Source organism: Pseudophryne corroboree, chromosome 1 (assembly GCF_028390025.1).
Source record: "Pseudophryne corroboree isolate aPseCor3 chromosome 1, aPseCor3.hap2, whole genome shotgun sequence".
NCBI lineage: Eukaryota > Metazoa > Chordata > Amphibia > Anura > Myobatrachidae > Pseudophryne > Pseudophryne corroboree.
In genome coordinates, this window is record NC_086444.1 from 437,456,676 (window position 1) to 437,479,692 (window position 23,017).

General features: G+C 44.9%; 1 protein-coding gene across 1 annotated transcript in view; it reads right to left on the minus strand.

Annotated features, from left to right (window-relative positions):
* Positions 1–286: 286 nt before the first annotated feature.
* The window catches only part of LOC134970883 (ovarian cancer G-protein coupled receptor 1-like), an 89,129-nt gene continuing 66,398 nt past the window's right edge, over positions 287–23,017 (minus strand). The window contains exon 3 of the mRNA XM_063946492.1: positions 287–1,231. Within this exon, the coding sequence (XP_063802562.1) occupies positions 287–1,231 (945 nt within the window). The remainder of the gene's footprint in view (positions 1,232–23,017) is intronic.

Consider the following 23,017-nt stretch of genomic DNA (forward strand, 5'->3'; position numbering starts at 1 on the left):
CCCCTAAACAGCGGCTTAACGCCGCTGTCCAGCCCCCTCCCACCCAGCGACCGCCTCTGCCTCAGAGGCGATCGCTAGGCAACGACGGCTGGTATGCGCCGGCGCACTGTGACACCGGTGCATGCTCATTTCCGACCCAATCGCTGCACTGCGAGAAACTGCTGCGAGCAATCGGGTCGGAATGACCCCCAATAATCCAATCTGACAGTCACGGGGCGCCAAAACCAGGGTATGTGTCCCTTATGTCCTTATCAGAATATGAGTCTTTGGTAATTATCTAGGCTTTTTATCTATGCTTGAAAAGTCCCTTAAGTCTCTTCTTAATTGCACTAGAACTGAAGACATAGAAAAAAGGGACAATCACCACACTAAGACTATTAAGAGCAAACATTAGATGATAATGAAAAATGAATGTTTGTTTTGCCTGCCATATGGATTGGCCAAGTAAGACGAGAATACTTTGATATTCTAGAACTATATGCATTGGGCAAAATAGAATCCCAAACATAACCACAGCTAGAAAAAGTAGCCTGCTGATCCTTTTATGTTGTTTCCTGGGAACAGATGGAGAGTTCTTCAAGGTACAGGAGATAAGGTATCCACAAGTACAAAGATGGATCAAAGGTACGTGGCTAAATAGTACTGACAAGATCAAATCAATCAAAGCCCATTCTAGTATAATTCTGTAACCTGGAAAACATATATTAGAATTGTCAATGGCAAGTGCTTGTTCAGTGACTGAAATGGCTGTTACTGTCAACCACAGAGAAATACTGACTGATGCACATACCCTGCCAGAACAAAATGTTGCATACTTTAATGGGTGAGTCACTGCTACGTATCTCAAAACAAAAATCCACATCACAAACGTTGTTGCCGTCCTTTGGGCAATTTTGGGCATGAGACTAAGAACATGGCAGCCCAAGGAACCCACTTCCAAGCTGTCTGAAAGGTAGGCCACTCCAAATGGTAATGTCAGGCATTCCAAAAGTGCAGCACAAAGGAGACTGATAACGTACGTGGGTAGCCCATGGGACCTCTTGACTTCTGGCCATATTGCCCACAGAACCAATATGTTGAGTGTCAGTCCCAGCATAGTGTTCATGGTGTAGAGACAGGAAAGAAAAGTCACTGTATAGTGTGAGATATTGCTGCATGACAATACATCCCCAGAGTCCTGTGTGAGAAAGGGACAGCGACTGGAGTTCATATCCATCTTATCTTCAGGTGTCTGTAAGAAGAAAATGTAATTATATTTTATCCTGCAATGTTTTATACCAAAATAAGATAAGTATTATAATAGAATGCTTCTTAAACTTAATGCCATATCAATAATATCAATCATATGGATGATGTATAATATATTTGCCTTCAACTTAGTGCTAAGGTGATGAAGCTCTAGTGACTGCATTTTACTTACCAGACAACGTTCTACTGTCCACTTTATGACTGCTTTATATTATGTACTGCCTGTCACCGTAACTGTAAAGTAGGGGTATTACCTGGGCACTTCAGTGGGGTGGTCTTCAGTATGCCGGCGGTCGGGCTCCCGGCGACCAGCATACCGGCGCCGGGAGCCCGACAGCCGGCATACCGACACTTATTCTCACTCGTGGGGATCCACGACCCCCCTGGAGGGAGAATAAAATAGTGTGGCGCACATAGCGCGCCACCGTGCCCGTAGCGTGGCGAGCACAGCGAGCCCGCAAGGGGCTCATTTGCGCTCGCCACACTGTTGGTAAGCCGGCGGTCGGGCTCCCGGCGCCGGTATGCTGGTTGCCGGGAGCCCGACCGCCGGCATATCGTAGTGAACCCCTTCAGTGTTATGCCTCTGGGAGACACTTAAAGAAATCAGTCATCCACCCGGAATGACCCAATGAGCAGAGTTGGCCAATGAAGAAAAGAGGGTGGATGACCAGTTGCACCTTTCCCAGATTATGCCTTCTAATTACTTTAAATCACAAACAATAACACTTTTTCATTCACACCTATAATCCACATAAATCACATCCTGATCTGGTAGCACAAAGAGGGCTACGTTTTTTTCACGTTTTTTCATTGACCACAACATCTTTCCATTGTACCAGGTGGTACTAACTAAAATTTTCAGAAGGTAGAGTATACTTCACATTTTAATCTTTAATCCCATGTGCTGCTTCTATAGTGGTGGCCCCAGCTCATACAGTACAATGTGTTTATGAAATAAATTCACTCAGGAAATATACGGTGTATCACAGGGCTAAGGTGAGTTCTATCCCTAACTATATGAGTGAAGTTTGTATGTTCTTCCTGTGTTTGAGTGAGTTTTCTCTGTGTACTCTATTTTTCTCTCACAAAAAACATACTGGTATTTTAATTTGATGCTGCATGTGTGTGTGTATTAGGTCATTCGTACTGTAAATTCTTATGGGACAGAGATTGATGTGAATGACAAATATTCTCTGCTCAAGGTTGTGCAAATGTGTGGTGCTGCATAAATGAATTATAATAACAACAAATGATGTAAAACCCCACTGTGTTAGTTATTATGCTGACATTGTTCTTCATGCTACAGCACATATATACTGTATGTAATTTCAGACAGCCCACAATTCCTAGCAGCTTCTGAAGCTGCTCAGGAGGACAGGTGCACATCACATGACCGGTGCCAGGTGGTACAGTGTGACAGTTGATAGTGTGCGGCAGTTGGAGCGGACATCTAGGGTGAGAGGATGGAGAGGGGATGCAGCTCCTCCCTTAGAGATGGGTAGTGAGCAGCCCACAGAGAAGCAGGCTCTCCCCTCCACAATGAGAAGTTATCCGGCAGCCTCCACAGGGGACAGAAAAACAGAGGTAACCTCAGGAGCAGCAATTTCTACAGGACAGCTGAGCAGTGCACAGGAAGAGCACTGTAGAATATCAACAAGCATAACCCTGCATCACACTCATGCATTACAGCTGCAGCAATAATTAACTCCTCAGCCTTAGAGGACAGTGAGAACTATAATTAATAGGTACAGAGATGTTGGCTGACCCATGCACATAGGGTGAGATACAGTACTTCTGCATTGCCTTACAGATTGGATGCTGCAGCCTGGAGCAGCTTAGACATTTTCAGCAGCCTAAATACTATATAACAGTAGTTTAAATTAGCAGCCACTTTCTCCAAATAGACAACTCATCCAAGGGCATGCAGCTTCTAAATGAAAGGAGCGGAGCTTACATCGTACAGGATAACCTTTAGCTGGCTATTGTTAGACATCCCACTGAACTGTGACATTATTTTGATATTAATCGGAAAAGATACAAAGTTACTAAAGATTATTGATGATATACAGCCAAGGAAATACTGATATACTGTAAAGTTACCAAAAGGAGAGAATTACAAAAACCTAGACAGGACAAGCTACAGTGTTAGTTAATAGCCCCCCAGCAGTTAAGTTCACCTTAGATTGAATGACTGTTTCAGGAGATAAACTTTAAAGTAGAGATATCTTTTTGGGGTTTGTGTTTTGGTTTGGATCTGGATCTCCATTCGTGTTTTACATTTGGATTGGTTTTGCCAAAACCACCCGTTCAGGGTTTTATACATGAAAACCTAACTGATGAGTACAATTTTTTTTAAATACTTACAGATGAAATAGTTAGCAATAAGCATAGCTCTAATCTGCCTGCTCCCTATTTATTGCATAATCTGTTGGGGAGTGGTTTACTTAATGCACGATTATGCAATAAATGACAGCAGAACACAATATCGAACACATTTCTCAAATGATATAATAATATGTCTTCCAAATAATGATTTTTAAATAAACCAAAGGTGCATTCTGTCATGGGTTGGGTGGCTACGTGACTCTTTATACTTATGCTCAGCAGGAGTTTGTGCGTTTGACAATGGAGTCAGAAGCCAGGAGCAACAGCCATAGCCTAAAAAACCTTTTTTGGAGGAAGGGGAACAAATTAAAACAATATAGTAACAATTACTATTAGCTGCTTTATTAGTACATACTGGTATCTTACACAACAACCATCCCTCTGGCATTTATCCCACAAGAATTTTTACAGACAGGGATGAATTGCTGAGGATGTAGGCATCATGGGAAAAACCAGGATAGCCAGTTACAAGACTCATGAATTTAAAATTCATTATATCATCCAGCCAAATTGCCCAATATTGTGCCCTGGTGCTATCTATTGCACATTCATAGAATAAGTATGACGTCTATAAGTATAAATATGTGCACTATTCAACTCATGAAGCTGCTGATGGTGGTCTGATTGATCCTCCAAGGTTATCTCAGTCAGGTGATGATTTGCACTGTACAGGTAGGTGTACAATACACCGTAACCATGGACATCCATTATTACTACTTTCACACTGCCCTACATGCTTTTGGGTACTTAAAAAGTCATCACTATCACCATTAGAATGGTGTTTAGAAGCCAAAATCAAATGCCTAACATCATTCTAAATGTCTAACATCATAATAAACATTTGGGGATTGAAAGGAGGCAATAATGTTGTGCCTTTGGGTGGCTTGACCCCTAATTCTGCCTCTGCATAGAATGTGTAATTCATTTTTATGAACAGCAAGTTTTCCAATTTATATGGAAGTAGCCTCCTACGGCAATCGCTCACAAGGTTCCCAGCTGTGTTAAATACTCTTCCCGTGTACACACTTGAGTGTGGGCAGCTTATGTATAACAAATCAAGTTTGTACAAGGGGCTCTTTTCTTCATCACAGTATTCAAAGGGACTGTTTGGCATGATAATTTGTACATTTGTCTTAAAAATAATTCTCCATCATTCTAGTGAGGCTTAATTTTATCAGATTGAGTCATAGTAGAGGTATAAATAATTTTGGGTAATTCTATTAAGCCTGACTAGATGTCATAATGTTGTTTCACTGTGGCGCTCTGAGTTAACTGGTCATCAACATTGGGTCTCTTGAAAAAAGTCAGCAGCATTTGCAGGAGAAGCTGAAGAAGACTTTGTCATGTCATATGCCACTTGGGATGATAACTTGCTATCAAGGAGCTCTTGACACCTCTTAAAATCTGTGTCATTTGGAAATAAAGATGTTGCATAGGGCTAAAACCTAGGATCTAGCATGGTTGCCAAAATGTATTTATTTAATGTCAAGATGATGCAAACCCTTATATCCTGGAAAAGAGAAAGAAAAACTTTAGCTACAAGTCAAACATACTTAGCGGAACAACAAAAACCAGGTTGCGCTTGACAATCAAAAAAATATGAATATTTATTGTAATAAAAGTATTTACAACAATTCTCCCGGGAGTATGATAAAAACAATTCAATATGACATAATGATCTGCTCAAATAGAATACCCCTGAGCTTTGATAATTAATTAATTAAAAGGTACTTTCTATGCAAAGAATGCCTAATGCTGTTTGATGCGAACTACAAATGGTTAAAAAAGAATTTGTAACATTGATGGTGAACTAAAAAATAAACTGCAGATCTGTATACAGAAAAATGAAACTCACTTAATCCGTGAAAACAAAGTCCCAAGAAAAGTCTTACATCTATAGCAGCACGTGACAGTTTCAATGATCTTTAAATGATGTGGAATCTTAAATGAATAAACAATGTCCGAGTGATATAGAAATAAACTGTGCAGATACACAATTACCCACTGTGATGATGGCAGCAGAGAGAGCCCGGAGTGATGTCGTCTCGGTCAGCCGCTATGCCCCTACATGGGGACGGGAGAGCAGGGTCCGCACTGAGCCGCCGGGCCAAGATGGAATGCAGCCCTGCACGCTGGCGGCTGATGCTGGTACTTCCCGGGCGGCTAAGCTGTTACCTGTGCAGCCCGATGCCAGCGGGCTCTCACCAATAGCGGCACGACGGGACTCCCACGGGCAGCTCAGAAGGAGCCTCTCTGTTGTTCACCTATGCAAAGGTGAGATGATGATGGAGTCAGAGGGTGTCTGCAGTGTTTGTAGACTGCAGTCAAACACACTGGTAGTGATGGTGTGGTAACTGAATTATCACACAGAGCTCCAGGTGGGCTTGCTGAGAAGCACAGCTGCCGTGATGAAATGACTCCAATAGCCGGTGTCTGGCTGTAAGCTGAATAATGAACAGCCGCCGTGGCCGTGCTCGTGCTGCAGCTAATCCTTTGTGATAGAATAGTCTCAGGGGTATACAGGAATGAGGGAGAATAACCTGTATCCTTAACGCGTTTCAACGCCAGCAGGGCGTCTTTTTCCAAAAGGCAGGAACTTAGCGGAACACTTGGTTTCATCTCTTCATTCAGCTTCTCTAGCTGCTTTTCCAGTGGTTTAATTACGGGAATTACCTGACTCAGGTTGGCAATATATGAACTCACTTCATTGATTACAAGTTCAAATGGTTTCAGTAGCTTGTGAAAAGCTGAGAGTATTCTCCATTGTACTGGATTAAGGAAACATGGCCCACTTTTCTCTATCTCATGCCCTAATATGTACACCTGTGTGGCTTGTTGTGGTTTCTCCAGTTGCTGAATCATATAAAAGTAGAAATTTCACCTGGTTCCTAACTCTTGCTTCAGTTGGTGGCATGGCAAATGGAACTATTCTTGCAGCCGCTGCAATCTTCAACATGTGGGTGATAAATGCTGAAAATATCCAGAAATTTTTCAGCCCACAGTCAGCATGTCCTGCAAGCAATGGTCATTATTTAGGAAACTATGAACCACCAAGTTTATTGTCTGTGCAAAACATGGTATGTGTTGAAATTCACCCACTCATAATTATTGTACAATGTTACTTGCATTATCAGAAATAACAAGTCCTGAGGAGAGTCTTAGCAGGGTCAGCCATTTGCTATCATATCCCTGATATTTGTCCAAGAGTGGTATGCCACTTAGTGAAGTCAGTGATACAGCAAGTAACCTACCTGTAAATGAGCTAGCATTGAGTATTATGTACTGCGATTTGTCTAAGAGTGGTATGCCACTTAGTGAAGTCAGAGATACAGAAAGTAACCTACCTGTAAATGAGCTAGCATTGAGTATTATGTATTGCTGAAGGTGATACACCCACTCAGTGGGCTGTTATAGTCATACAATTTTGAGTTTGACCACTACCACTTGTCCACATACAGTATCTGTAGTTAAATAGACAGTTGGTACAATAGCATTTTGTAGGCAATGAATAACTTTTTGTTTAACTTCCAGGCAAAGGCAATTGCTGTTCTGGTAAAATGTAATCAAATTAGAATTTGATAGCGGGAACAAATTACCTCATCTAATTGTCTAAAACCAGATGAATTGATGGTATATATTGGATGCAGATCTAATGCTGACATAGCAATCCTGGCTTCAGTGATCCACTGTGCAACAGGATGGTGGCTGTCATATTTGGCTCCTCTTGCAAATGCTTGTTTCACAGTCAATTAATGTTTGAAACCACAGATGGAGCCATCTTTATCTTGGCTTTTAATTGGATTAATTGAGCCAGGGCAATCGGACTTAATCCCCTGCTGTAATGACTTAATCCCCTGATGTATTGTTCTCTGTATTGTATTGCAGCTGAGAACAATAGATGAAGGGTTTATGCTAATAAACCATGGTGTGCCTAGGTGCAGCAGAGAAGCCAAGATGATCGTGGCTCTGTCTGTACTATTCTTCTTGGTCTCCTTCTGTAACCCCAGTAGCAGCCCTATATGCAAGGATTCTCCTAGGGAATCTTGAATAGGGAAGGAGTCAGTTAGCCTTTGAAAATTGGATGCAGGAGGACTACCTCTGATCATTAATGAGGAGGTTGATGATGAAGGTGCTGGCGGTGGAGACTGCATATGCTGGGATCTATCCATGCTGCTGGTAACTGATGATGCACTGCTTGTTATTATTTTACAGGACATTTGACATTTTTATATATATTACTTGCATGAACTCACTGCAAATGAAATGACAGGGAGGATGTGCCTAGATACTAAATGGCTCTACCGCTACTTACATTGGCTCCACAAATGGTTCAGATCCCTTGACAAATGTTGTCAGTATTTGGGAAAATGATTCCACATTGAAAGAGGTGGATTTTTTTTGGTCCTACTTATGGGCGTAGCAGAGAGTGCAGCTGCTATGGAGCCCAGAGCTAAGAGAGACCTACCTTCCCTGTCAAATTTACATGTGTTATATACATTTTTCACAATTGGATGGTTCATACTGTAGTACGAACTGGGGCACTGTAAAGTGGCACAATATGAAGTGGAGGCACTATAGTGGGGCATTATTTGAACTGGGGGCATTGTTATGTGACTTAAGAAGTGGGGATACTATATGTCATAATGTGAATTTGGGGTTTGTTGCACAGTGTGTACTCCTAACCCTACAGTGTGACATAACATGAACTAGAGAACTATAATGGTTTATAAAATAAACTAGGGCACTACTATGGAGCATAACATTGACTTAGGCACTATTATGGTTCAGAAAATTAACTAGGGCACTATTATAGTGAACAATTATACATAAAGGTGTCTCGCTAGAAGAATCGGGACAAAGGCCTCTTTAAAAAGTTGCTAAGGGGCCCACAAAGTTCTGTCTACACCTATGGTCCTACTGCATGTCCAGGCATGATAATAACCTTCTTATCAATGGTAATAATTTCTTATCCAACACAAACAAAAACCAAATTGCGCTCAACAGTCAAAATATATGTATTTATTATAAAATATATAAAATACAGCAATTCTCCCGGGAGTGCAATAATTATAAATGAATAATCATAAAATGTATACGGTACAGAATCACTGTGTCCTGATATGTTACTAATTAGCAGATATTATGAAATAATTGCAACAATATGGCCACAAACAATATGATGTATTGAGCAGTGATGGTAATAATAATACTCTTTTATACACCATATAGGTCTGTATGCTGGTAACAACTAACTTGTTGTATAAAGGTCCCCAGACAGTCCTTGTTCCGTGCAAGCATCTATTGGTTTGCAAAAAGGTTACCTTGTAAAGGATTATTATGGATGGGCACTCAAGTGCATGTAACGGTGAAAGGATGAATTGTGTCCACTGAACAAAGTTCGCTGTGGCGGTGTTTTGGCAGGGAGAGCCCGGAGTAATGTTTCTATAGCCAGCCGTTTTACCCCCGCACGGGGGAGGGGAGAACGGTGTCTGAGAAAGCCGTCGGGTTTGGAATGGAATGTAGCCGTGCACAGGCTGTGAAACCCAGATGGCTAGATGTACTCTGTGACACGGTGTACTTGCGTTCTCACCCACAAAAGGCTGTGCTTACCTCCCACGGGCAGCTCCGACTGAGCCTCCCTCCGATTCACCTGATGTAGACACGGGACTGTTGGAGCCACAGATATGTTCCCCTGGCCGTATGTGCGAAGTTGCCACACTCTAGATGGTGTTATCGGAGTTGCGTCTCCTGGCTCAGCTTCAATACGGACTCGCTTAGGTAATCCACCGGCTGTGTCAGAAAGGCACCGGAGCCCCGGCGCTTGATCGTCAGTACGGTGATGTAGCTGTGCAGTGTAGCGGCCGTCAGGAACCAAACTCCTGTGTGGGCTGATATTGTCTGGACTTCAATGAATGAAGGGTACTTGCATGAACTCACTGCAAATGAAATGACAGGGAGGATGTGCCTAGATACTAAATGGCTCTACCGCTACTTACATTGGCTCCACAAATGGTTCAGATCCCTTGACAAATGTTGTCAGTATTTGGGAAAATGATTCCACATTGAAAGAGGTGGATTTTTTTTGGTCCTACTTATGGGCGTAGCAGAGAGTGCAGCTGCTATGGAGCCCAGAGCTAAGAGAGACCTACCTTCCCTGTCAAATTTACATGTGTTATATAAATTTTTCACAATTGGATGGTTCATACTGTAGTACGAACTGGGGCACTGTAAAGTGGCACAATATGAAGTGGAGGCACTATAGTGGGGCATTATTTGAACTGGGGGCATTGTTATGTGACTTAAGAAGTGGGGATACTGTATGTCATAATGTGAATTTGGGGTTTGTTGCACAGTGTGTACTCCTAACCCTACAGTGTGACATAACATGAACTAGAGAACTATAATGGTTTATAAAATAAACTAGGGCACTACTATGGAGCATAACATTGACTTAGGCACTATTATGGTTCAGAAAATTAACTAGGGCACTATTATAGTGAACAATTATACATAAAGGTGTCTCGCTAGAAGAATCGGGACAAAGGCCTCTTTAAAAAGTTGCTAAGGGGCCCACAAAGTTCTGTCTACACCTATGGTCCTACTGCATGTCCAGGCATGATAATAACCTTCTTATCAATGGTAATAATTTCTTATCCAACACATTCATCATCAATCTTCTCATTAGGTGATACAAAAATATCCAGTCATCCTTTTCCACTTCCACAGTAGTATCCTCAATTTCCAGGTCTAAATCATCGCCATTCAAAATTGTACTGCTACTCATCCTCACATGTGAAGATGGTTCAGAAATGGTGGAATGAGGCTTCTCAAGGATTACACTGTCCGAATCAGAAATATCAGACTCAGACATACTGTAGCACTCATGGACACCCTTATACTATCCTTAGGGATTTGTAAAGATTGTGCATATTTTTTTTGCACACTTATTTGCCTGTTTTAAAGGAGACATGTCTAGAATCAGAGCAAGATGGTGACTTTTGCAATAGGTATTCTAATGCATGAAGTAGCAAGACCACAGTAGCAAACAAAGGCCACTGTGTGTGCTGTTGGCATGTTGGCAATTTTTGTTTTTTTGCCAGCAAATTTTCCTTTCATAGTAAGAGGTTATGTTTTCTTTACCATTGTCAAATACTGTTTAGATTGAGGTGCCCATTTCCTACTCTGGCTTTCCCTTTGACAATCTTTAGTAGATGTTGGAGAAGTACTACAACTGGCAGTAGCTGTAGCAATTGTACTGGGTTGTTCCTGCTCTTCTATTGACTGATCCATGATTGGTTTAATTTTTAAAACCAGACAGGAGTAAAGCTACTGTCGTTGAACTTAACTGTCACAACACCAAGTGAACGCGCAATGACATAGGAAAAGGAGAGATGACTGTTACCTTTACCATGCAGTTTTATTAAAAGACTGGAGAATTTCCACTTAATACTTTATTTGGGTGCAGATGATGGCTACCACTGCACATAGTTCATGATACTGGTCAGCGATGGAACTAGCGGCGATACAGTTGGTGCATTGCAACAGGGCCCACTGCAGTGAAGGGGCCCTCAGCCACTGGCATTACAATGAGTTACAATGACTCATTATATGCCGCTGCCCAAAACTGCTCCGCACTATGGACTGCCAGTAAAATACAGTGAGTGAGCAGCAGCCAGTGCAGTAGGCTGATTCTCCAGAAAGTGAACATGAAGTCCCATGCATCACATGCTTTTAATTTTTTCTTTCCTTTAAACTGGTCTAAGAAATTGTTGTTATATGAAAACTTAATTGCTTAGTAGCAATGCCTTACACTATAACTTAAGATCCACTAAAATCTTGTATTTTGGAGAAGTATGTGGTTTGAATGAGTTTGGTTCAGGTGACCAGCGTTTGGGATCCCGTCGGTCAGCATACCAACGCTGGGATCCTGGCTGTCAGGTTGCCGGTGGGTAGGGCGAGCGCAATGAAGCCCCTTGCAGGCTCAGGGGCTCGCCACAGTTTTTTTCCAACTCTGTGGGTGTCATAGATACCAACAAGTGGGAATAGTCCCTGTTAGTTGGCATGCTGACTGTCAGAATTTCCAGTGGTTGGGATTCCGGTATCGGTATACTGACTGACGGGATCCCGTCTGCCAGTAACATGATTACATCTGGTTTGAGTTTGTGTAGCTGTCCCGTGCATCACAGAGAATCGCCCAGTACGGTCCAGCTAGAGGAAGAGGAGGAGTCAAAATCCCCTCTCCTTCCAGCTCCTCCCCTCTCCTCTCAATGCTCCGACCACAGCTTCCTTCAGCTCCTCTCTACTGGCCTGAGGCTGTCCTTGCTGCCAGTGCCAGGGATCATGTTACTATCCCCCGCGTAATAACCCATGGAGGAGTTGTCTTCCACAATTTGTAGTTCTAGGTCCGGGTAAGTAAAATGTTATGTATTTGCCACTTGTCTCTGTCACCCACTATTGGCCTTTGTAACCCTCTCCCTGTCATCCACTTCTGGTCTGTCACCCTCTCCATGGTGTCACCCACTGTCTCTCTTTGGCACCCGCTTCCTGTCACCCACTACTTGTCTCCATCACCCTCTCCCTGTCACCCTTTACCTGGTGTCACCTACTATTTGTCTCTGTCACCCTTTCTCTATTACCCTCTCCCTGTCACCCACTACTTGTCTCTGTCACTCTCTTTCTGTCACCCTCTCCCTGTCGTCTCCCAAAATTTGTCTCCATCACCCTCTCCCTGTCATCCTCTCCCCATCACCCACTGCCTCTCCCTGTCATCCTCTCCTGTCACCCACTGCCTCTCCCTGTCAACCTCTCCTTGTCACCCACTGCCTCTCCCTGTCACCCACTGTCACCCACTGCCTCTTCCTGGCATCACCCACTGTCTGTCTATGTCACCTACTGCCTCTCTCTGTCACCCTCTGCTGTTGGGCATGTTATGAATTTACAGTGGAGGGGGGAGCAGAGAATATTTTTGCACCTGGGCACACCACTCACAAGTTCCGCCACTGGCCCATAGCAACCAATAAGATTACACTTATCAATTATCTAGCAATTTCTAGAAAATAGCAGCTGGAGTCTGATTGGTTGCTATGGGCAAAATCTCCACTTTTGTAAACCCACACAGAGTAAATATAACCCTAGATGCCTGCTTCAGTCATATTAACATTGTCTCTAAGATCACAACTATAGAGTTACCAGCATAGCAGAGCCAGGCAGGCTTGGACTGGCCCATAGGGGTACAAGGGAACCCCTCGGTGGGCCTCACTGCCTGAGGGCCCGCCCTCTCAATTATACATTATGCATATGTTACATTACACTGCACAGGACTATGTTGTATTTTCTACAGTGTATTGCTGTTATTAATCTAGTACTTTATCATGCAGGCACTAGCAGTATTTACTATATATATTATTTATCAAGGGGCCCTTAATGGTTAGCAAAGACTCTTAGAATGGGCCCCTACCACTGCAATTCCCCGGTGGGCCTTTCATGCCCCAGTCCGATACTGGAGCCGGGATACCGACAACTATTCTCCCTCTTCGGGAGTCCATGACACCCCTGGCGGGAGAATAAATAGCGTGGAACACGTAGTGCGCCACCGTGCCCGCAAGGTGCTCTTTTGCACTCGCCCCATTGCTGGCATTCCGGTGGTTGGGATCCCGGCGCCGGGATCCCGACAGCCGTGATATCGACACCAACCCCTATGGATTCCCTCTAGTGGTTACAAACATTTTAACTATGTAAAAAAAAATTAAAATGCACCAAAAGGTACATGTTTCTGGGATGGATCCAAAACCAATTCAGTGTTGTCCAAATTATAATATTTATTTGAGTTAAATAATTTGTTCAAAACTTCTGTATTCATAGCACAAATTATTCAACAGCATCCCAGAGGTTAATTGTAAATATTTCCACTTACTTACAAAGAGGGAAAGAATGAGCAATGGTAGTTTCACATACGTCTCAGAACTGGGGATGAGGAAGTAACTTCATGGAAGAAGTGTTGCGGCACAGGATGGGAGGTGAACAATTTGTAAGAAAGGAGAAGAGATTATTTTATTTCATGATTGGACTATAGGGATACATACTGTAATAACAAAACAAAATGAGAAAGGCATAATTTGGTTCCAGCCAGTGGCATATCTATAATGGGTGCAGGGTGTGTGGTGTGGTCATTAACTCTACCTACCTCTCCAGAGCATTCTTGCCTACTGTCCCGAAATGGCCAGGAGGCTCCCAAAAATTGGGTGACCCTCCCGGCCCCCCAGAAGAGCAGGCAAGTCTCCCGATTTCAGGGGACCCCCCTGCCCGGCCGCCCACTTAGCGAGTAAAGTGGGTGGTCCGGGCAGACGATAACCCGATTTTTGTTGAATCGCGTCATCATAGCTATGCCCCCTGCTGTATAATGCCGGTAATAGCAGCATTACACAGCGGGGGCATGGCTTACATGACGCAATCCCACAGCCACGCCCCGTTCCACCTCTGATCCTCCCCCCTCTGCATGGCACGTCGCAGCCCACCCCCCTGCTGAGCCGACCTGGCTGCTCTCTCCCGGAGAGAGCAGCCAAAACGTCGGCAAGTATGCTCCAGAGTCCTGCATTGGCACTGCACAAGTCAGGGCCCAAATGTTCCCAGAGATTTGTGCATGTGCAATACAGAAATTCCAGGGAACATGGTGGGGGCGCCATGTTCCCAGTGACCCGCAAATGAGCAGTAGACTCTGGCATACCTCCCAACTGTCCCAATTTTCACAGGACAGTCACGTTTTTTGGGACTGTCCCGCTGTCCAACCCACGGCAGCAGTGAATAGATGCTGTTTGCATGCGCACTGCGTCTATTCAGTGGATAGAAAAGAAGAGGGGGCATGCCAGCAGCTCATAGTGATGAAAATGGGGGCGTGGCTCGTAATTGTGGGCCCTGCCACGAAGCCACGCCCCATTTCCATAGGCCACACCCCTTTTGGACGGGCGCGCACAGATGTCCCTTCTTGCCCGGCCATAAAGTTGGGAGGTATGTTCTGGCACAATACCACAGAGATTAGAGGGTCCACGTGGAGGCTGCACATGGCCCCTTCTTCTCTTAATATGCGCTTAAGTCCAGAGATGTCATTGTAGCCTCCCATGCCCCTGGTCTGCTGTCTCTCTACTAAGCATGCACGGTGTGGCACTGATTATAAATGGTTTAATTCTTTTTTTCTTGGGAGGCAGGTAGAGAATGCTGCTTGATGCTCTGAATGGGAATTACAAACAGAGTGGCCAGGCAACATTCTCTACCTGCCTCCCAGCCGGCAGCTAGATACTAAATGGCTGTGAGCATGCTGATTTGTGAATGGCTGGAGCTATCCACTAATCAGAGTGCTGACAGCCATTTATTGTATGGAAGCATGTGACAGATAGCGCGGGACCGCAGGAGGGGTACGCATTCTGCAGGAGACTCCCGTTTCACTGTGGGGTCTCCCGCTGCCCCGGAAAATGAAATAACCCCTCCGGATTCCGCACTTCCCAGTTGGGTATTCGAACTGTGCATGCGCAAGTCCCGGGGGCGGGGCATGTATGAGGGGACGCCAAGTGACGTTGTGATACTTGCAGGTCACCGGCACGGAGTTCTTGTGTGACTTGCCTTCCTGCCTTCCCGGCCTCTTTCCAGCCACAATTTCAGAGAGGTGGAGAAGCAGAGGGGCCGGAGGTGGACTCCAGTACTAAGGCACAGCCTCACACTCTTTCACACTATGCGAGATACGACTGACACAGCCTACAGTGAGACTCCAGCCCACACGCAGCAAGCTGACAGCAGTGACTCTCTCGCATTCAGAACGTCCATGACCTGCATTCTACAGAATGTAGATCTCCCGTTATTGGGTTCCGGTATGAATGGTCGACCATGTTATGGTCGACAGTCATTAGGTCGACCACTATTGGTCGACATTGACATGGTCGACAACATGGTCGACCATGTGAACGGATACCCCGTTATTGCCGGTGTCCCACTCCCCTCTCCCTCCAACTTTCTCTCATGGACTTGTCCCTGACTGTTTATCCTCCCTCACCCCTATCCTTTTATCTGGTGCAAAGTCTCATGTCATTGTTACACACCCTAGCTGGGTGTCATTTAGATTTAGTGCAGCTGCAGGCTTGTCCTGCTGGAGAAAGAATTGATGTAAAATTTGATGAACTGAGACAGACACTTAACCCCCTGATGCACATCACAATGGACTAGCTGATTTCCTAACAGGTTCATACTTATTACAGGTGAAAAAGTATTGATCTGTAATAAGTTTTTCAGGCACTTTAATGCAGGGGCGTCACTTACCTTGTCAACACCCGGTGCGTCACCGGCAAAAAGGGGTGTGGCTTCCGGAAGTGGGCGTGGTTTCATGCAAGGGGAGGGGCTTCACGTTCCGACTCCGTTTTCCGTCACTTGGGGGGTTCGGAAGGTGCGGTCTGCCTCCCACAAAGTGCTGTTTTGGCAGTGGCGACTCCTACATAGTGACAGGAGCCGAGTGCTGCACATAATGTAACAGTGCAGCACTCAGCTCCTGTCACTGAGCAGAAGCCGGCATTTTGGTGACACCCGGATGCGGGCTGCAAACCCCCGCACCTCCCTTGTGACGCCACTGCTTTAATGTAAGCTCCTCTATAAAACTGGCAAATGCACCACAGCGAGGGCTATGTAACAGAAGCATAATGCAATTGCGACCATGTCCAACAGAGGGGTCCAGACTGCAACCCAAAATGTAAGCTGCCCACCTGTGACTGCACCTGTCACCTCCACTGTAGCATACTGCAGCACCTCTACCCAGGACCCTTTCCTCTACTTTGTCTTCTGTCACTGTAAAGTCCCATACACACTGGGTGATATTGAGCTGAAAGCAGGTCACTTTTGGAGTTTTGAGCTGCTTTCAGCTAAAAACCGCCCAGTGTGTATGCCCGGCGATGAGCGCTGATGTGTGCTCCCGCTTCATCGCTGGCAGCCGCCGTTCATCTATTGGTATTACCAGCAGATGAACATCAGGGTGGACAGTTTCCATAGCGTCCTGCTATAGAAAGCCGCTCACCCCTGACATCGCTTGCCAACCCTCCCGCCGCTCCCATGTTGTTAACCAGTCTCTTGCAGCCTCGCAAACTTTATTAAATATCCCAGATTCTCCTAGCGTCCTCTTATATTTGGAATAAGCATGTACAAATCCGCTGTACACGGGGGCTGACAGGGAAGGGTACAGCCGCTGTCAACCTGGCCCCACAGTGTCTGCATTGTTCTGTCTCCCCTCTGTCCGTGACTCTGCAGCCTCTCTGCTGTCTGCTCCATTCTGCTCCCTAGTCTGCCCTGCCTCCCCTCTGTCTAGGGCCCTGCTGTGCAGGGTGGTAAGGGTGCATATATGTGCCCATCATATTTTACCATGTTTTTGTGTGGCCGGACAGTGATATTCAGTGCAGAGATGATGTGCCCAGCGGCCAGCCCCTCCCCATGTCATTGCTGTATCTCGTACAATGGAGGAGAGCTGCAGAGTGATATAATAGGTATATAGTAAGGCGGGTACGCAGGGTAATATAATAGGTATATAGTGCGTAGGGTATGCAGGGTGATATCATAGGTATATAGTATGTAGGCTACAGAGAGTATATACAATATATACATATTATAACACCCTCTGTACCCTACTCACTATATACATATTTTATAACCCTTTGTGGTATGTTGCTCTTTGTACTATAATTTTCACATGCCACTGCCGGACACACTCCTTAGTAGAAATAGATATGCCCATGGGTGGGGCTAGACACACCCCTTTGGCTGGAACATGACACGCCCCCTCAACGACACTCCTACAATCTCCCTGAAACTACTTTTCAAAAGTAGCCAAGTATGGGTAAACTATGTTGTTTTTTTTATTTATTCCCAGTGCATTGCTTTGCCCAGGACCTACAATGCTGTTAAGATGGCCCTGGTTGTGTGCAAGAGCATAGAACAGAGTGCATGGACCAGGGCACACTGGGTATAGACCTTATCAGGAAGATTCTTGGGTGCCAACATGAATGTGAGGCCTGTTTTGTTAGTTGACAATACATGTGGCCCCACCCTGACACATGACAGACAGCCTGCCAACGCTCTTTATACTCACACACGACATTGATTCTGTTATTCTATGTCTATGTATTGTCTGCAGTACAACCATTCATCATCTCACATCACATCAGTGTATATACAACATCAATATGCCTCACATTAGTGTATATACAGCAACTATATGCCTCACAACAGTGTATATACAGCATCTATATGCCTCACATCAGTGTTTATATAGCATCTATAGAGTATAGAGTGTATAAACAGCATCTGTATGCCTCACATTAGTGTATATACAGAAACTTTATGCCTCACATCAGTGTATATACAGCATCTATATGCCTCACATCAGTGTTTATATAGCATCTATAGAGTATAGAGTGTATAAACAGCATCTGTATGCTTCACATTAGTGTATATACAGAAACTTTATGCCTCACATCAGTGTATATACAGCATCTATATGCCTCACATCAGTGTTTATATAGCATCTATAGAGTGTATAAACAGCATATGTATGCCTCACATCAGTGTTTATATAGCATCTATAGAGTGTATAAACAGCATCTGTATGCCTCACATTAGTGTATATACAGAAACTTTATGCCTCACATCAGTGTATATACAGCATCTGTATGCCTCACATCAGTGTATATACAGCACCTGTCAGTACTTTCCCTCACTACAAGTTTACCCACTCACTGCAAGAACGTTACTACTATGGTTATGATTATGGCAAATATATATTTCAAACATATATGTTCTTCTGATTTATAATGCTTGCTGTGTGCTGGGCACTGTGGCAAATTACTTTGCCACTTAGACTTTGTGATTATGGATGATCTACTATTTTGTGCAGTCTTCTCTTGTGTTATCTGTAAAACTAAAGTTATTGCCTTTCCCACTGCCGAAGTCCTCTCTCCTCCACTCCTCTCCATAGACCCTGTCACACTGTTTGATTGTAACTAGAAGTAAGCTGTTTTATTCTATTTTAGTATGCATATTTTTTTGCCTATGATTGATGGAAAATACAATGGGCCTAATTCAGACTTGATCGTAGCCGTGCAAAATTTTGCACGGCTACTATCAGTTACTCAGACATGCAGGGGGATGCCCAGCACAAGGCTAGGCCGCCCCTCATGTCTGGCTCTGCCCCGCCACACAAGTACAAAAGCATCGCACAGCGGTGATGCTTTTGTACTTGACGAGTAGCTCCCTACCAGCGCAGCTCCTGCGCACTGGCAGTGAGCTACTCATTGCTGTCCGGGTTGCAGTGGCTGCGTGTGATGTCACGCAGCCGCTGCGGCCCACCCCCAGCACTGTCCGGGCATGCATGTGTTGCCTGGACCGTTCCTCTAAAACGGCGGCCAAATGCCGCTGGCCTGCCCCTTCCTACCCAGCGACCGCCTCTGACTGTCAATCAGGAAGAGGCGATCCCAGGGCTGAGTTGGCCGTCGGCGCCGGCGCATGCACGGTTTAGACCTGATTGGCTGCTGTGTGAAAACGCACAGCGGCGATCAGGTTTCAGTTAAGGCCATTGTCCGGGATGTACTGGGAGCTGAGTTTGAGCCAAGTTTGTGAAATGTCTGATTTTGCAGCCAAAGTCAGACATTTTGCAAACTCAGCCAATGTAACAGCATCCGAGTACATGAAAAGTTGGATGTTTTCTGCTCTGAACAAGAGCACCCGGTAAAAAGTCGGATCCAGATGTTTTCCCCTTGTTAAACATACAACGCGATGTAGTTTGAAAATTTCACACAATACAGCTCTATAAAGTCGGACATAAATAGAGCTGTTCTTTTGGGTGAGTTGTATTTGTCAATGTTAAAAAATAAATTCCAAATACACAATTACAGCACATTTACAACAAATAAACATTTTTTATTTTATTTCTAATTAGTGATGAGCGGGTTCGGTTCCTCGGGATCCGAACCCCTCCCCGAACTTCACCCATTAAACATGGTTACGAGGCAGACTCGAATCTTCCCGCCTTGCTCGGTTAACTCGAGCGCGCCCGAACGGCATCATCCCGCTGTCAGATTCTCGCGAGATTCATATTCTATATAAGGAGCCGCGCGTCGCCGCGCGTCGCCGCCATTTTCACTTGTGCTTTGGAGATGATAGCGAATGGACGTGGCTGCGTTCTCTCAGTTTCTGTGTTCAGTGTGCTGCCAATATCTGTGCTCAGTGTGCTGCAAATATCTGTGCTCAGTGTGCAGCAAATATCTGTGCTCAGTGTGCTGAAAATATCTCTGCTTAGTGTGCTGAAAATATCTACGTTCTCTGCCTGAAAAACACTCCATATCTGTGCTGCATTGTAGTATATAGTAGGAGGACAGTGCAGAATTTTGCTGTGACCACCAGTATATATATAGCAGTACGGTACAGTAGTCCATTGCTCTACCTCTGTGTCGTCAAGTATACTATGCATCCATACCTGTGCTACATTTTAGTTGTGCGCAGTATATAGTAGGATGACAGTGCAGAATTTTGCTGACCATCAATATATATACAGCAGTACGGTACAGTAGTCCACTGCTCTACCTCTGTGTCGTCAAGTATACTATGCATCCATACCTGTGCTGCATTTTAGTTGTGTGCAGTATATAGTAGGAGGACAGTGCAGAATTTTGCTGACCACCAGTATATATATAGCAGTACGGTACAGTAGTCCACTGCTCTACCTCTGTGTCATCAAGTAAACTACAAAAGTTCAGTAAAATGACCCAAAAATCTAAATTAAAAGCGTCTGATGAGAAGCGTAAACTTGCCAATATGCCATTTACGACACGGAGTGGCAATGAACGGCTGAGGCACTGGCCTATGTTCATGGCTAGTGGTTTAGATTCACATGAGGATGGAAGCAATCATCCTCTCGCTAGAAAACTGCAGTGCCACTCCTAGATGAGCCAGGTGTTTGTGTCGGCCACTTGGGTCGCTTAGCTTAGTCACACAGCTACCTCATTGCACCTCTTTTTTTCTTTGCATCATGTGCTGTTTGGGGAATATTTTTTAAATCTGCCATCTTGTCTGACGCTGCAGTGCCACTCCTAGATGGGCCAGGTGTTTGTGTCGGCCACTTGGGTCGCTTAGCTTAGCCATCTAGCGACCTTGGTGCACCTCTTTTTTTCTTTGCATCATGGGCTGTTTGGGGACTCTTTTTTAAATCTGCCATCCTGTCTGACACTGCAGTGCCACTCCTAGATGAGCTAGGTGTTTGTGTCGGCCACTTGGGTCGCTTAGCTTAGTCACACAGCTACCTCTTTGCACCTCTTTTTTTCTTTGCATCATGTGCTGTTTCGGGACTATTTTTTAAATCTGCTATCCTGTCTGACACTGCAGTGCCACTCCTAGATGGGCCAGGTGTTTGTGTCGGCCACTTGGGTCGCTTAGCTTAGTCACACAGCTACCTCATTGCACCTCTTTTTTTCTTTGCATCATGGGCTGTTTGGGGACTATTTTTTAAATCTGCCATCCTGTCTGACACTGCAGTGCCACTCCTAGATGGGCCAGGTGTTTGTGTCGGCCACTTGGGTCGCTTAGTTTAGCCATCCAGCGACCTTGGTGCACCTCTTTTTTTCTTTGCATCATGTGCTGTTTGGGGACTATTTTTTTAAATCTGCCATCCTGTCTGACACTGCAGCGCCACTCCTAGATGGGCCAGGGCCAGGTGTTTGTGTCGGGCACTTGGGTCGCTTAGTTTAGCCATCCAGCGACTTTGGTGCACCTCTTTTTTTCTTTGCATCATGTGCTGTTTGGGGACTATTTTTTAAATCTGCCATCCTGTCTGACAATGCAGTGCCACTCCTAGATGGGCCAGGTGTTTGTGTCGCCCACTTGGGTCGCTTAGCTTAGACATCCAGCGACCTTGTTGCAACTCTTTTTTTCTTTGCATCATGTGCTGTTTGGGGACTATTTTTTAAATCTGCCATCCTGTCTGACACTGCAGTGCCACTCCTAGATGGGCCAGGTGTTTGTGTCAGCCACTTGGGTCGCTTAGCTTAGTCACACAGCTACCTCATTGCACCTCTTTTTTTCTTTGCATCATGTGCTGTTTGGGGACTATTTTTTAAATCTGCCATCCTGTCTGACACTGCAGTGCCACTCCTAGATGGGCCAGGTGTTTGTGTCGGCCAATTGGGTTGCTAGCTTAGTCACACAGATACCTCATTGCACCTCTTTTTTTCTTTGCATCATGAGCTGTTTGGGGACTATTTTTTAAATCTGCCATCCTGTCTGACGCTGCAGTGCCACTCCTAGATGGGCCAGGTGTTTGTGTCGGCCACTTGGGTCGCTTAGCTTAGCCATCTAGCAACCTTGGTGCACCTCTTTTTTTCTTTGCATCATGGGCTGTTTGGGGACTATTTTTTAAATCTGCCATCCTGTCTGACACTGCAGTGCCACTCCTAGATGAGCTAGGTGTTTGTGTCGGCCACTTGGGTCGCTTAGCTTAGTCACACAGCTCATCTTTGCACCTCTTTTTTTCTTTGCATCATGTGCTGTTTCGGGACTATTTTTTAAATCTGCTATCCTGTCTGACACTGCAGTGCCACTCCTAGATGGGCCAGGGCCAGGTGTTTGTGTCGGCCACTTGGGTCGCTTAGTTTAGCCATCCAGCGACCTTGGTGCACCTCTTTTTTCTTTGCATCATGTGCTGTTTGGGGACTATTTTTTAAATCTGCCATCCTGTCTGACAATGCAGTGCCACTCCTAGATGGGCCAGGTGTTTGTGTCGGCCAATTGGGTCGCTTAGCTTAGTCACACAGATACCTCATTGCACCTCTTTTTTTCTTTGCATCATGAGCTGTTTGGGGACTATTTTTTAAATCTGCCATCCTGTCTGACGCTGCAGTGCCACTCCTAGATGGGCCAGGTGTTTGTGTCGGCCACTTGGGTCGCTTAGCTTAGCCATCTAGCGACCTTGGTGCACCTCTTTTTTTTTTGCATCATGGGCTGTTTGGGGACTATTTTTTAAATCTGCCATCCTGTCTGACACTGCAGTGCCACTCCTAGATGAGCTAGGTGTTTGTGTCGGCCACTTGGGTCGCTTAGCTTAGTCACACAGCTCATCTTTGCACCTCTTTTTTTCTTTGCATCATGTGCTGTTTCGGGACTATTTTTTAAATCTGCCATCCTGTCTGACACTGCAGTGCCACTCCTAGATGGGCCAGGGCCAGGTGTTTGTGTCGGCCACTTGGGTCGCTTAGTTTAGCCATCCAGCGACCTTGGTGCACCTCTTTTTTTCTTTGCATCATGGGCTGTTTGGGGACTATTTTTTAAATCTGCCATCCTGTCTGACACTGCAGTGCCACTCCTAGATGAGCTA